Source organism: Olea europaea, unplaced genomic scaffold (genome assembly GCF_002742605.1).
Source record: "Olea europaea var. sylvestris unplaced genomic scaffold, O_europaea_v1 scaffold2517, whole genome shotgun sequence".
Taxonomy (NCBI): Eukaryota; Viridiplantae; Streptophyta; class Magnoliopsida; order Lamiales; family Oleaceae; genus Olea; species Olea europaea.
Genome location: NW_019243419.1, coordinates 136,865 through 150,798, shown reverse-complemented (window position 1 = coordinate 150,798; position 13,934 = coordinate 136,865). Strand labels below are relative to the sequence as shown.

At 31.3% G+C, this 13,934-nt stretch overlaps 1 protein-coding gene across 1 annotated transcript; it reads right to left on the bottom strand.

The window, feature by feature from the left end:
• Positions 1–7,346: 7,346 nt before the first annotated feature.
• Positions 7,347–8,102, bottom strand: LOC111382530. Its single transcript, XM_023006536.1, has 2 exons — positions 7,728–8,102; positions 7,347–7,652 (listed from the first exon to the last, which is right to left on the bottom strand). Exons 1-2 carry the CDS (start codon positions 8,100–8,102, stop codon positions 7,347–7,349), a joined length of 681 nt encoding a protein of 226 aa, XP_022862304.1.
• Positions 8,103–13,934: the final 5,832 nt, after the last annotated feature.

The following is a 13,934-nucleotide window of genomic DNA, read 5'->3' as shown; positions in this document are numbered from 1 at the left end:
GAGTATGGATGTGTAGCATGACTGAATGTAATAACTCTCGTGCTCGAGTCTAGCCACCATCTCAGGGCTTTAGATTTGCTCGACTAGGAAGAGATATTTCACATTATTTATGGTACTTAAATATAAGTTCCTGTAATTAAAATAAATTATTTATGCTCGACTAGGGTTTAAATTATTGATTTATGAACTTAGGATTTTTGGTCTGCAATCTGAATAGTGCCAACTGCAACCGCTTTGGCTAATTGAAAGCATACATTTTTTGAATGTATGTATTCTATTTGGGGATAAACTCCAGAAAGTTATTTCATTAAGGTTTTTTTCTATGTTCTATAGAAAATTAGAACCTGCGCACCTGTAAGTTCCTGGATAAAGTCAACACGTCTCTATAAATTAATTTTTCTTACTTTAATCAACAAAATACAGTTCTCATTTTTTTTTATGTTATTTTAATAAAATTTCAATTTTTTTTTCTATAATGAAAATTTTAAATGGATTGCATGCACATGTCGTGGACTCCCAAGCGGCCCGTTTAACTCGTCCAAGAACAATCTAGTCTTCCAATTGGAGCCCAACTCGTCCAAGAACAATCTGGTCTTCCAAATGGAGCCCAATTGGTGAACACCCCCACCCCACCCGGCCCACTCCCTCTCAGTCTCTAACATTTCAACCAGGAAATGGTGGCTAATAGCTGCCCCACCCACGCACTTACTTTTCCACAAAGGCCTTTAACCAAAATTTTTGTAATAAAAAAAAAATGTAAACAAAATTGTTATGGTCGAAAATACCCCCCTTATTTGCAAACCAAGAGAAGAGAAATAGAGAGAAAAAAGGGAGGAAAAAAAAAAAAAAAAAGGAGTCCGGATCCGCCGCCGCCTACCGACGACCCGGACCTGTCCTACTTCGACATCTCTGGACACACCATGATCAGCTGGAGAAACGCCATTTTCTGGAAGGTTAGACATGTTCTCTATAAATAATTTCTTTGAAAATGTGTAAGTTTGAATGTTTAGGATTTGAATAAGTTAAATTCAATTTTTTATGGTTAAAATGGAAGAAAAAATCGAATTTGAGGTTGAAATGTTGGAAAAACTGGAAAAATGAGACGGAGCTCGCCGGAAATAGAGTTTTTCCGGCGAGCTCCATGCTACCGGTCCGGACCCGACCATTCATATATATATATATATATATATTTTATTTTTTTTTCATTAATTTATTTTAATTTTTATGTTAAAAAATGTAATTAAGTATGAAATAAATAATATGTTAAGATAATGAACGGAATATTTAAAAATAGATTAAATAGAATTTTAATTTTTTGTTTTGACATAAATATATGTTTAGCAATTAAATATACGAAATAAATAATAAATATATGTTTAGTAATTAAATAAGTTTAGTAATTAAATATATGAAACAAATAAGATACATTTTAAGAAAATTAAATAATTAATTATGGAAACAGTTAATATAATTAATTAAAAAATATTTAAATGAAAATATTAATATATTTTAATTCAAATAAATAATCGAAATAGAGTAATTAAACATGAAATCAATAATATACATAATTAACGAAATATTTAAAGAATAAATGAAATTGAATAATAATTTTCTTACTTAACCAATTAAGATAATTAATTAAAGAAATAGTAAAATGAAAAATCGAATAAAATATTAATATTTTTATTCAAATAAATAATTGAAATAGAATAATTACATATGAAATGAATAATATACATAATTAACGAAATATTTAAAAAATAAATTAAATTGAATAATAATTTTCTTACTTAACCAATTAAGATAATTAATTAAAGAAATGGTTAAATGACAAATCGAATTAAATACTATTGTTTTTATTGAAATAAATAATTGAAATAGAATCATTAAATATGAAATGAATAATATGCGTAATTAACAAAATATTTAAATAATAAATTAAATTGAATAATAATTTTCTTACTTATCGAATTAAGATAATTAATTAAAGAAATGGTTAAATGACAAATCGAATTAAATATTATTATTTTTATTGAAATAAATAATTGAAATAGAATCATTAAATATGAAATGAATAATATGCATAATTAACAAAATATTTAAATAATAAATTAAATTGAATAATAATTTTCTTACTTATCGAATTAAGATAATTAATTAAAGAAATGGTTAAATGACAAATCGAATTAAATATTTTTATTTTTATTCAAATAAATAATCGAAATAGAATAATTAAATATGAAATGAATAATATGCATAATTAACAAAATATTTAAATAATAAATTAAATAGAATAATATTTTTTTACTTATTGAATTAAGATAATTAATTAAAAAAATAGTGAAATGAAAAATCGAATTGAATAGTATTATTTTTATTCAAATAAATAATCGAAATAGAATAATTAAATATGAAATGAGTAATATACGTAATTAAGGAAATATTTAAAGAATAAATTAAATAGAATAATATTTTTTTTACTTATCGAATTAAGATAATTAATTAAAAAATAAGTGAAATGAAAAATCGAATTAAATAGTATTATTTTTATTCAAATAAATAATCGAAATAGAATAATTAAATATGAAATGAGTAATATGCGTAATTAAGGAAATACTTAAAGAATAAATTAAATAGAATAATATTTTTTTTACTTATCAAATTAAGATAATTAATTAAAAATAGTGAAATGAAAAATCAAATTAAATAGTATTATTTTTATTCAAATAAATAATCGAAATAGAATAATTAAATATGAAATGAGTAATATGCGTAATTAACGAAATATTTAAAGAATAAATTAAATAGAATAATATTTTTTTGCTTATCGAATTAAAATAATTAATTAAAAAAATAGTGAAATGAAAAATCGAATTAAATATTGTTATTTTTATTGAAATAAATAATCGAAATAGAATCATTAAATATGAAATGATTAATATGCATAATTAACAAAATATTTAAATAATAAATTAAATTTAATAATAATTTTAAATTTAATAATAATTTTCTTACTTATCGAATTGAGATAATTAATTAAAGAAATAGTGAAATGAAAAATCGAATTAAATATTATTATTTTTATTCAAATAAATAATCGAAATAGAATAATTAAATATAAAATAAGTAATATATACATTCAGATAATTAACGAAATATAATTTTTAATGAAGTATTAAATAATCAAATATGTGAGAATTTTTTTTGTTTAACTATTTTAATATGTGAATGGATGAATCTATTTATTGCTTTATTAATATGAAATCTAATTGGTTAATTTTGAAGATACGATATTTTATTTATAATCTCTTGTGTATGGTTTTAACATGTATTATTTTTGTAGGATGAAATATCATATGGACAATGATCTGAGAGCTCATTTGGGAAAAGTTACGGCGTATTGCAACTTTTTCAGTTATGCGACCGTGATTGAGGAATTGGATGAGGAGCACATCGACATTCTCTATCGGTCGTTTTTATGGTCCTTCTATCCGTTGAAGGACGTGCAATTCTCTGGATAGATTATTGATTCGTTATTACTCCGGCTGCTTAAACCAGTCGATAGCGATCATCTTTTTTTTGCTATGGGGGACGGGAAGGTATCGAGATTCTCGATCCTTGAATTTGCCCTCATTACAGGCTTGAGATATATAGGAGAAGAAGTGAGAGCCCGTATTATACCAAATAAAAGGTTATTGGATTTATATTTTGGAGATAAAGGGCCAGTTACACCACCACAGTTAAATGACGCATTTAAGAGATGCGATCACATGTTAGACAAGGTTAAGCTAGGATTGGTGTATATACTGAGTATATTGAGGTGTCGACATCGTAGGACGTCGATTGACCTTTTTTCATTGGATGTTGTTGATGATATCGATACTTTCAACAGCTTTTCATGGGGTCGAAGATGTTACTCCGATACTCTCCACGTATTCAGAAGGGTACATACTATGCCAAAATCGGAGAGGGGCGACCGCAAATATGATGTATATGGCTTTTGCATGGCTTTGCAGGTAAATATTCAGCTTAACATAATGCGTGTTAAACTTTTTTATTAAATGTATAAATAAATTTTTTTTTTTTTGGTAATTGTTACAGTTGTGGGCATATGAAGCTATCCCTGCTTTGGGTAGCAAATGGGCGATCAGAAAGGAGACTAGCTACCCACGAATGCTTCATTGGCGAGCACATGAGAAGCCATCGGCTAAAGATTTGACAGCTATCCTCGACGATCTTCAAGTGAGTATTATATATTTGTAATTTATATTGTACGTACATTAACTCGGCTCGATACATGCTCATTAACATGTTGAAATATGATATGTCAGCTCGAAATTCATGCTGAGTTGGTTGTTTCGATGGAAGAGGAGGATCAAATGTATGTACGTGAATTGCATGTTCGACCTATTGAAAATGATCCAGTGTTTGATTCCGTTCCGGATAGAAATAGGGTACGTTTATTTAAGATCATTATTTAATCTGATTTATAATATTCATGTGTGGATTATTAATATTAATTGTCTTCTCTATGTAGGAGCGTCATCCAGTAGAACGACGAGCACTTCCACGTAGGAGATCTCCTTCACCTCCACCGATGAGATCTCCGTCACCTCCACCAATGAGATCACCTCTACCGCCATTATCACATTCTCCGAGGGGATCTCCGTCTCTCGCACCCACCCACCTTCCACGTGGATCGCCTGCACCCAGTCAGGCCCGTCATTCAGATGATTTCTTTGCACGCATGACTGATATTATTAGAGAGGAACTGGGAACGATGCGACGTGAATTTACGACAGAGGTAGTAGCACTGCGAGAGGAGATAGGGGTGCTGCGATGGGATTTTACGACAGAGGTAGCAGCACTGCGAGATGAGATTAGAGTGCTGTGACGAGATTTAGGAGAGCTTCATACTGAGGTTGCAGCACTTCGGGGCGATGTAGTAGGCTTCCGAGGTTCTGTTAGAGGGAGTGTCGGGGAGACTGGTGTTCCTCGAGATTGGTGGGCAACGGCCACAGGAATCGATGAGTTTTTTGATTCGGTGCCGGAGCCAGGGAGGGAGGGGATGGAGGTCGGGTCAGAGGTGCCGGAGGAGGCCGGGATGGCCGGGGTGGAGGTACCGGAGGAGGCCGGGATGACAGAGGGGGTGGAGGGAGGGACAGGGGTGCTGAAGGGAGAGACAGGAGTGTCGGAGGGGGTGACCGAGGAGGTAGCGGAGGGGACACCAGAGGTGGTAGTAGAGGGGGATGAGGGGGTTGCGGAGGACGAGAGGACGCCAGAGATGATGGATGACGATATAGTATTCCTGTCGGAGGGGGCGACGGAGGTGCCGAAGGGTAAGAAGCATGCTAATGACGCGCCATAGCTGATGGTCAGTAAGAGATCGAGATTGCCATCACAGTACATTGTTTCCCCATACACGGCTGAGGCGAAGAGAAGGGGGTTTGTGGATGGGACGTTCCCCAATCTTTTTCGCGACGTCGACCCGGTCAGACAGAATGCGTTCCATGATTGATTCAAATCCCTTAAATCCGAGTAAGTATTTTATGATTTTGCTACTATTTTTTTTGTATTTTTCATAACTTTTTTTCATTTTTCAGAGATAGTTATACCATCGGCTGTATGACCGTGCACAACTCTAAAAAGTGGTTCGAAGATGTACTCACGACCTCAACTTGGCTCGCCGATGATGTAAGTTTTTTGAGTTTTCATTTATTATATTTATAGAAGTTCTTGGTTCATTTACTTAAACGTCTCTATCTTTTTTGTTGTTTTTTTTTTTATTTCAGCATATCGACTTGGCTATGGAATTGTTACGCGATCGGGCTCAGAGATACCCGAGATCTTATGACAGTCCTAGTCGAGTTATCCTGAGCTCTGAGTTTGTTCGTATCGTAGCTATTGAGCATCACCAGCTCCTAAGCAAGGGGAATGAATATGTTCTGTCCGAGTACATGGTAGAGTGGGTGATTGGGCTACAGCCGAGGTGCGGAAAGTCGTGGACGGATTGTACACATATGTACATTCCAGTAATCGCGAACTCACACTGTTTTTCAGTGGAAATGGTATTTGCTAATTCCACTATGTATGTGTACAATTCTGATCACAGCTGTCTGACACAAAGTCAACTGGAGCAAATACTGGAGCCAATGGCTGTGATCGTGCCCATGATGGCTAATCAGGTGATGATTCGAGTAAATGACAGATTAGCCATTGTGCGGAACATGACGACGGCAAAATAAGAAAGATTGTAAGGATTTAAAACTTTTTAATTTTAACATTTAATTTTCAGTTATATGTTATCAAACTAATATATTCTTCTTCGGTTGCAGGGGCGATTGTGGCTTATTTGCAATAAAGTACATAGAGTTTTTGAGTATTAGCCGCAATGTTGAGACAATAAATCAGTCTTAGATTGATATGTGGAGGCATAAATTAGCTTGCGACTTATATGAATATAACTGTGATCCTTAGTGCATTGTATATTATTTTATTGAAATGTAAATGTTGTTTACTTCAGTATGATTCGTATTGTAATGTAATAATTTTTTAAAATATTTAATTAACAAAATATTATTATTTTAATTTACATTGTTGTTGTGTCTGTAATCTCTCCATATTGTCAGTTAATATATATCGTTGTCTCATTTGTATTAAAAGAAAAAAAAAACAAAATATTATTATTTTCATTTATATAAGTAATCAAAATATTGCAATCAAATATTAAATAAATAATATACACACTAAGATAATTAACGAAATATAATTTTTAAAGGAACATAAATAATCAAATATACGTGTCAAATGAAGATAATTAATGAAAGAAATACTTAAACGAAAACTTGAACTAAGTGCTATTATTTTTATTCAAATAAATAATCGAAATAAGTAATTAAATATGAAATAATTAATTTTTTACTTAACCAATTAAAAAAAAACTTAACCAATTATACATTTATTATACTTAACCTATTTTTTTATTCGAATATGATGTTAGAAAGAGTAATTAAACAATGTGATTAAAATTACATCCGATTTAAATTGAGAATATAAAAAGCATATTACAAATAGAGAATACATATGATTTACATAGATACTACACATCCGTCGAGTCATTATTTAGTGGGATCTGACTTGTACAAAATCGACGTGTATGCGCCGCACCTCCCGCACTTACGCGGTTGTGGAAACTCTCATGTAGATGGTATTCTAGACGTCCGTCTACGATCAGGAGTACGCGTTCGAACTTCAGGTGGCAACAAATTATTAAGTGCTACAATATAATCAGGAACTTCCCATTCGACTTCATTTGGTAGAGGAAATATAGTTTCGGCATACGGTGCTCACCAAAAATCAGCCATGTAATAATGACTGCATAAGTTGTGTGGTGGAAATCCTCTATACATAGCCACTGCTACAGCATGCGCACATGGAAAACTTTCCAACTGAAATTGTCTACACGTGCAGGTATTGTCATTCAAGTCTACAATGTATCCAACATTACGCCCACATCTCATGGAGAAGCGAAATTGATCTAGTGGTTCCACAAATAGAGCTTTTGCCACTTCCAGAGTTTTGAATAGTCGATCTTCCTGTGCCGGAGCTAGCACACTTGTGCAATTCTGGGATTCCTCACGCCGGTCATAAAACTATTGTTGCAACTTGTTACGAATATATTCAATCATTGCGAGAATTGGTAACTCTCGATCCTTCTTGAATAATGCATTGAGCGACTCCGCATTATTCGACGTCATCATATTGTATCGACGTCCTGGAAAATGTAACCGTGCCCAATGTTCGACCCCCATATTTGATAGATATTCCCATGCACTTTCTGATTTATGTTCTATTTCGCCCATGAACTTCGTAAACTCTTCAAAGCTGTAAGCTTCTGCAGCTCTCCTAAACAATGCAACGATGCCACTGCCCCGGTACCTAGTCTTCAGGTTGCCCTGAATGTGGTACATACAATAACCATGATGTGCTTCCGGAATAATTTCGGCTATACCATTTATTATTGACTGCCCCCGGTCAGTCACAAATGCAAGGTTTTCGATGCCCCCAATTACTTCTCTCAGCTTCGTGAAGAACCAACGCATTGTTAGATCAGTCTTTCTATCGACAATGCCAAATGCAAGAGGGTAAATTTGTATGTTGGCATCTTGACATGTAGCAATAATCAACTTCCCTTCATATCTAGCTTTTAGGGCTGTACCATCAACTAGAATTAGATGTCGCATCGCATTTCGAAAACCTCTAATGCATTGTCCAAGAGTCATAAAAAAATACTTGAAACGATTCTGCCCATCGGTTTCAATAAAAAACGCCGAGTCAGAATTAGTTCTCACCATGTTGTGGCAATACCTGGTCAATTTGGCATAACTCTCCTCTGTCGAACCCATTAAATCTTCCAATGCACATTCTTTTGCCTTCCAGGCCTTCTAGTAACTCATAACTATCACATACTCCCGACGGATGTCATTGATGATATCTGTAGATCTGTAAATCGTCCGTGGGTCCTGAAACTTATGCATTATCTGTTGACCAATAAACCATGATCGAGCTTGCCTGTGATCATTTTGACGAATACCCACTTCACAAGTATGTTCCCACGCATACTTGCGAACTATAGAGAACTCATTTGTATCCATTTTTGTCGCTCTCAAACGCCAACTGCAATTGTTGTCCACATAAATAATTGTGTATGTAGACTTGTTTGATTTTTTTTTACCTTAAACTCAAATTTATTTTTCATTGCAATTCGGTGCACAGCTTCTTGCAAATCTCTTTTCGTGTCAAACAATTGATCGACATGTAAATCTTCATCATCAGGAACTATACGCGAACAATTAGAAGACCGTGTACTCGACCCAGCATGTGAACTTCTACCAGATTCATGTCTCTGTCTGGATAAACAATCAAATCCTGATTTGTAAATGGCCTTTCATCCTCGTTGTCTTGAACTTCCTCATAAATCCTTTGTGTAACGGTGACATCATGGCGAGTAGCAACTGTCCCAGGAATAACCACATCATCATCACGAGCAATCTCAACAGTATCCCAAAAATCATTTTCGTTACGATTCTCTCCATCGAAAACTTCGTGTTCACCTTCGGGGACATTTTTCTTCAACAAAGTTACTCAAATAGGAGTTGTCTTTCGACCTTGGTTCAATTGAATTACATGCTTTATTTGCATTTCAGAAGTAACCTTCAAAGGTGGAATCGAAATTGTTGAATTCTTTTGAAATAAAAATCCCAATTCCATATCGTACTAAGCATGTTTTGTATTTCATTGTACATTTCCGTAAACGATATATTTTTTGTTATCGAAATAGCAGCTACCTCTTCTCCTTCACTCATCCATTTCCATTCCTATTAACTATTTTCTTTCATTTGAAATTCGTCGAAATAACAGATTGGGACACATGCTTTTGCCATACCTACATTCGGAATTAAACAATTATCAGCGACATTATAGTAATCATAAAAAATATACTCAAGCTCATTGTTCTGGAAATGTTCCATAGTTTTTACACTATAGAACACAATTGGTAACAAAAAAATAATCAGTATGAAAATTTAATTCGATTATTTATTTGAATAATTTGAATTAATATTTAATTCGATTTTTCATTTCACTATTTTTTTAATTAATTATCTTAATTCGTTAAGTAAGAAAATTATTATTCAATTTAATTAATTCTTTAAATATTTCGTTAATTACGTATATTATTCATTTCATATTTAATTATTCTATTTTGATTATTTATTTGAACAAAAATAATAATATTTACTTCAATTTTTCATTTCACTATTTCTTTAATTAATTATCTTAATTCGATAAGTAAAAAAAAAATATTCAATTTAATTTATTCTTTAAGTATTTCGTTCATTACGTATATTATTCATTTCATATTTAATTATTCTATTTCGATTATTTATTTGAATAAAAATAGTAATATTTAATTCAATTTTTTATTTCACTATTTCTTTAATTAATTATCTTAATTCGATAAGTAAGAAAATTATTATGCAATTTTATTTATTATTTCAATATTTCGTTAATTATGCATATTATTCATTTCATATTTAATTATTCTATTTCGATTATTTATTTGAATGAAAATAATAATATTTAATTCGATTTGTAATTTAATCATTTCTTTAATTAATTATCTTAATTGGTTAAGTAAAAAAATTATTATTGAATTTAATTTATTTTTTAAATCTTTCGTTAATTATGTATATTATTCATTTCATATTTAATTATTCTATTTAGATTATTTATTTGAATAAAAATAATAATATTTTATTCGATTTTTCATTTGACTACTTCTTTAATTAATTATCTTAATTGGTTAAGTAAGAAAATTATTATTCAATTTCATTTATTCTTTAAATATTTCGTTAATTATGTATATTATTGATTTCATGTTTAATTACTCTATTTTGATTATTTATTTGATTAAAATATATTAATATTTTCATTTAAGTATTTCTTTAATTAATTATATTAATTGTTTCCATAATTAATTCACTAAACATATATTTATTATTAAACATATATTTATTATTTATTTCGTATATTTAATTACTGAACATATATTTAAGTAAAAAAAAATTTCTATTTAATCTATCTCTAAATTTCGTTCATTATCTTAACATATATTATTTATTTCATATTTTATTACATTTTTTAACATAAAAATTAATATTGATTCAGAAAAAAAGAAGAAGAAAAATTCGGGTCCGGATCCGGACCACGACGACCATATTGTGGTCCGTAACAGACCATAATTCGTTCCGACGATCGGTGCCGGCCTTCACTTCGGTTCTAATATTATTTTCTATACCATTTAAAAAAATATACGACTTCAATAAAAACAAAATTAAATACTAGGAAAAGATACTTACCGAATTAAAGTGCTGAAATTTAATGAAATATTTTTGTTGAGGTTGGTAACTGATAATCTATGAAATTTTGAGGTTGAAGTGGATGAAAAATGAAAGAGTTTTTATCGTGTTAGAGTAAACTAATGAAAAAGAGTGACTTCGTTTTCAAATCTCAATTGAGAGGTGTTTGGATTTTAATTTGTAACTTAAGGATATTTTGGTCTTTTTAACAAATTTCTATTTTTGTAATTGAATAACTCATTTAAGGGTATTTTTGTCTTTTACACAAGAATAGGCCTTTGTGGTGAATGTCAATTTTTTTTGGTTAAAGTGGAAAATTGGTTGTTTGATATGGCTAATATTAAAAGTACCCCAATTTCAACCTCACTACTGATTTCTGATCCTTCTGTGAGTACTTTTCAGTTCAAATCATAAACAAGAAGCTCTTCCAGGCAAAAGTTCTTTCTTTCTCTACTCTACAAATATATTTCAATAGCAATTTCTGTTTTCTTTTACATATTTGTGGGATTTCATTTCGGGTTCTTTAATTCATCTTTGACGACATCCATTTTCGACGACACCCATGGCACACCCATCCTCCAGGTCAATTATGATCCTCATTGCGCTCCTATAGATGTCTTCATATCATCAAACAAAGCTGAAGATCAAAATCTATAGCTAGAAAATCGGAGTTCGCGTTTAGCCGGTAGTTCTTGAGTTCAATCTTGAAAATTGATTGTTTGGTTGATGAATTGATGCAATTGATGGAGGACCCATAGTTGTGACAACATTAGTTGACAATTACATGCTAGAATTGGTGGATTGAAGCCCTGTAGCATCATCAATCGGAAGGGGATCAGTAGAGTTTCTTTGTGTACGAACTGTCAAGCCCGTTTCTACAATTTCTGGCCAAAATTGACGATGACCCATAGGTTCATTAGGTTTGCCTCGAAGAGGCCGTGCTAGAAGGAGTAGTCCGCGATCGTCGATCGTGACACCGACGCCGAAAAATGTGTTTGAATTTGTCGATTTTACTGTTGAAGAAATCGCCTGGTTCTACAATTTCTGGTTAGAATTGACGATGATCCATAGGTTCATTAGGTTCTCATTGAAGAGGAGGTGCTGGGAGGGGTGGTCCTCCATCGTCGATCATGACGTCAACGTTGAAAAATGGAATTGAATTTGTTGATTTTGCTGTTGAAGTTGCGTGGACAGCCTATTTTGGAGCGATTTTTGGGTCAATTTCTTTAAATTTTCGGCCAGTGGTTGGGTGGGTTGTGAAGAGGAAAGTCAGGGCTTCAAGTTGGTATGTTGGTCCGACGGCCAAGCTAATCGGAAGGTAGCTGAAAATGGCTGGTAAGTGGTGGTGGCATGGGGTGAGATGTGGGAAGAAAGTGAAATTTTGGGGGGGGGGGGTTATTTACACTTTTTTAGAATTTTCGCCTCTTTTATTTAAATAGGAAGGCATATTGGTCATTTTACACTAAAAAACAGTGAAAATGACTTTCAACGCAAAAAAAGGTAGAAATAGGGGCAAAAATGTCAAAAAAAAAAAAGGAAAGGACGTTTTGTGCCAATTACCCATAAATAATATACATTTCTTATTTGTCTTTTGGAAAAAAAAGTGCAATGTCATCAGTTTCGGAAATTTTAAAGCAAGGTATTTTATGTTTGATTTCTCAGTGTCATTGTGGCCCTCTAGGAGAGATCCTACATTAACATAGTTCTTGTCATTCGAGGCAGGGGCGAAGGGAGGGGGCAGGTTTGGGCCCCAGGCCCAATTCATCTATTCAAGGTTAAAAAAAAATAAAAAAAAAATAATAATAATAATAATAGGAAGTAAAATTAATGGAATATTTTTTTTATCCCCTATCTCTGCTTCTGATTCTGTGGATAACTTACATCTCCATAGTTAAATAGTGGTTTTGATTAGAAATGTAAAGTGAGGTGGACTTCGGCTCTTGTGAGAGCTTGTATTCTCGGTTCACATAGATTTGTATTGAAATTTTCAGCGATCGACCAGCATGCCTGTTGGTTGGTTTATAAATTATTTTTTACATGGATAATTTTGTATTCTTTAAAAAAAAAAAATGAGGGAGAGTGCTCATACAATTAAGGGCCCATTTGAGAAAGTTTTAACTTCTTGTAAAAAGGTTTCGTAATCAAGTGATTTCAGTTCCCGTTTCTTAAAAAACTCTTCTTATCAAACAAGGTAATGCAAATAAGTTCGATAATAATGTTTTTAATTTCAAAAGTCACATTTGACTTCTCAAAGGCGATGCCAAATATGTTTGAACTTCTTGGGCATATCTGTGTTGTATGTTATAATATCTCCAAGACACTCTTTAAATATAATATACTATCTATTTTAAAGAGTCAATCCTTAAATCACGCTCTAAATTTTTTTTAAATTAATATTTTAATTTAGATAGTGGGTTTTGCTCTCCAAAGTTGGAGAGATAAATTCACTTTTTATAATTAAATGCATTCAAAGTGTTTTAATTTAAAAAAATAATAAAATAATCTAGAGAAAAGTTAGTTAAATTTTAAAAAATAATAATAATAAATATTTTTTAGAGTTGTAAAATTAAGTGTTAAATATAAAGATTTTGTTGAAGTACTTTAAAATTTTAAATCTCTAAATTTATAGATGTTCTTCAAATGACAGAACATGCTATTTGAAAATAGTGATGCTCTTGAAGATGCTCTTATTATGCTAAATTTTACTTGAATTAAAAAAATACATATTTATGTTTAATGTCTTGTTTTAGTTTATAAAATTATAAAAATGAAATTTTATTTATTGATAAGTTAGCATTTATCAATATTTAAATTATATACATTATATATATAATTAACTAAAAATATTTTGAATCATTTATTAACAAATTCTGCAACAATGTTCAGTTTAAATTTTTAGATACATATTTTGAATCATTTATTAACAGATTCTGCAACAATGTTCAGTTTAAATTTTTAGATACATGTATATTCAAAATTGTATATGCACAAAATTTCAAGTATAAACTTATTATT

Coding starts and splice junctions, on each gene's coding strand:
- LOC111382530 (XM_023006536.1), bottom strand. CDS start 8,102: ATGCGTTGGTTCTTCACGAAGCTGAGAGAAGTAATTGGGGGCATCGAA. Junction 7,653..7,727: donor ATAATGCGGAGTCGCTCAAT/GCATTATTCAAG, acceptor TTGCAACAATAG/TTTTATGACCGGCGTGAGGA.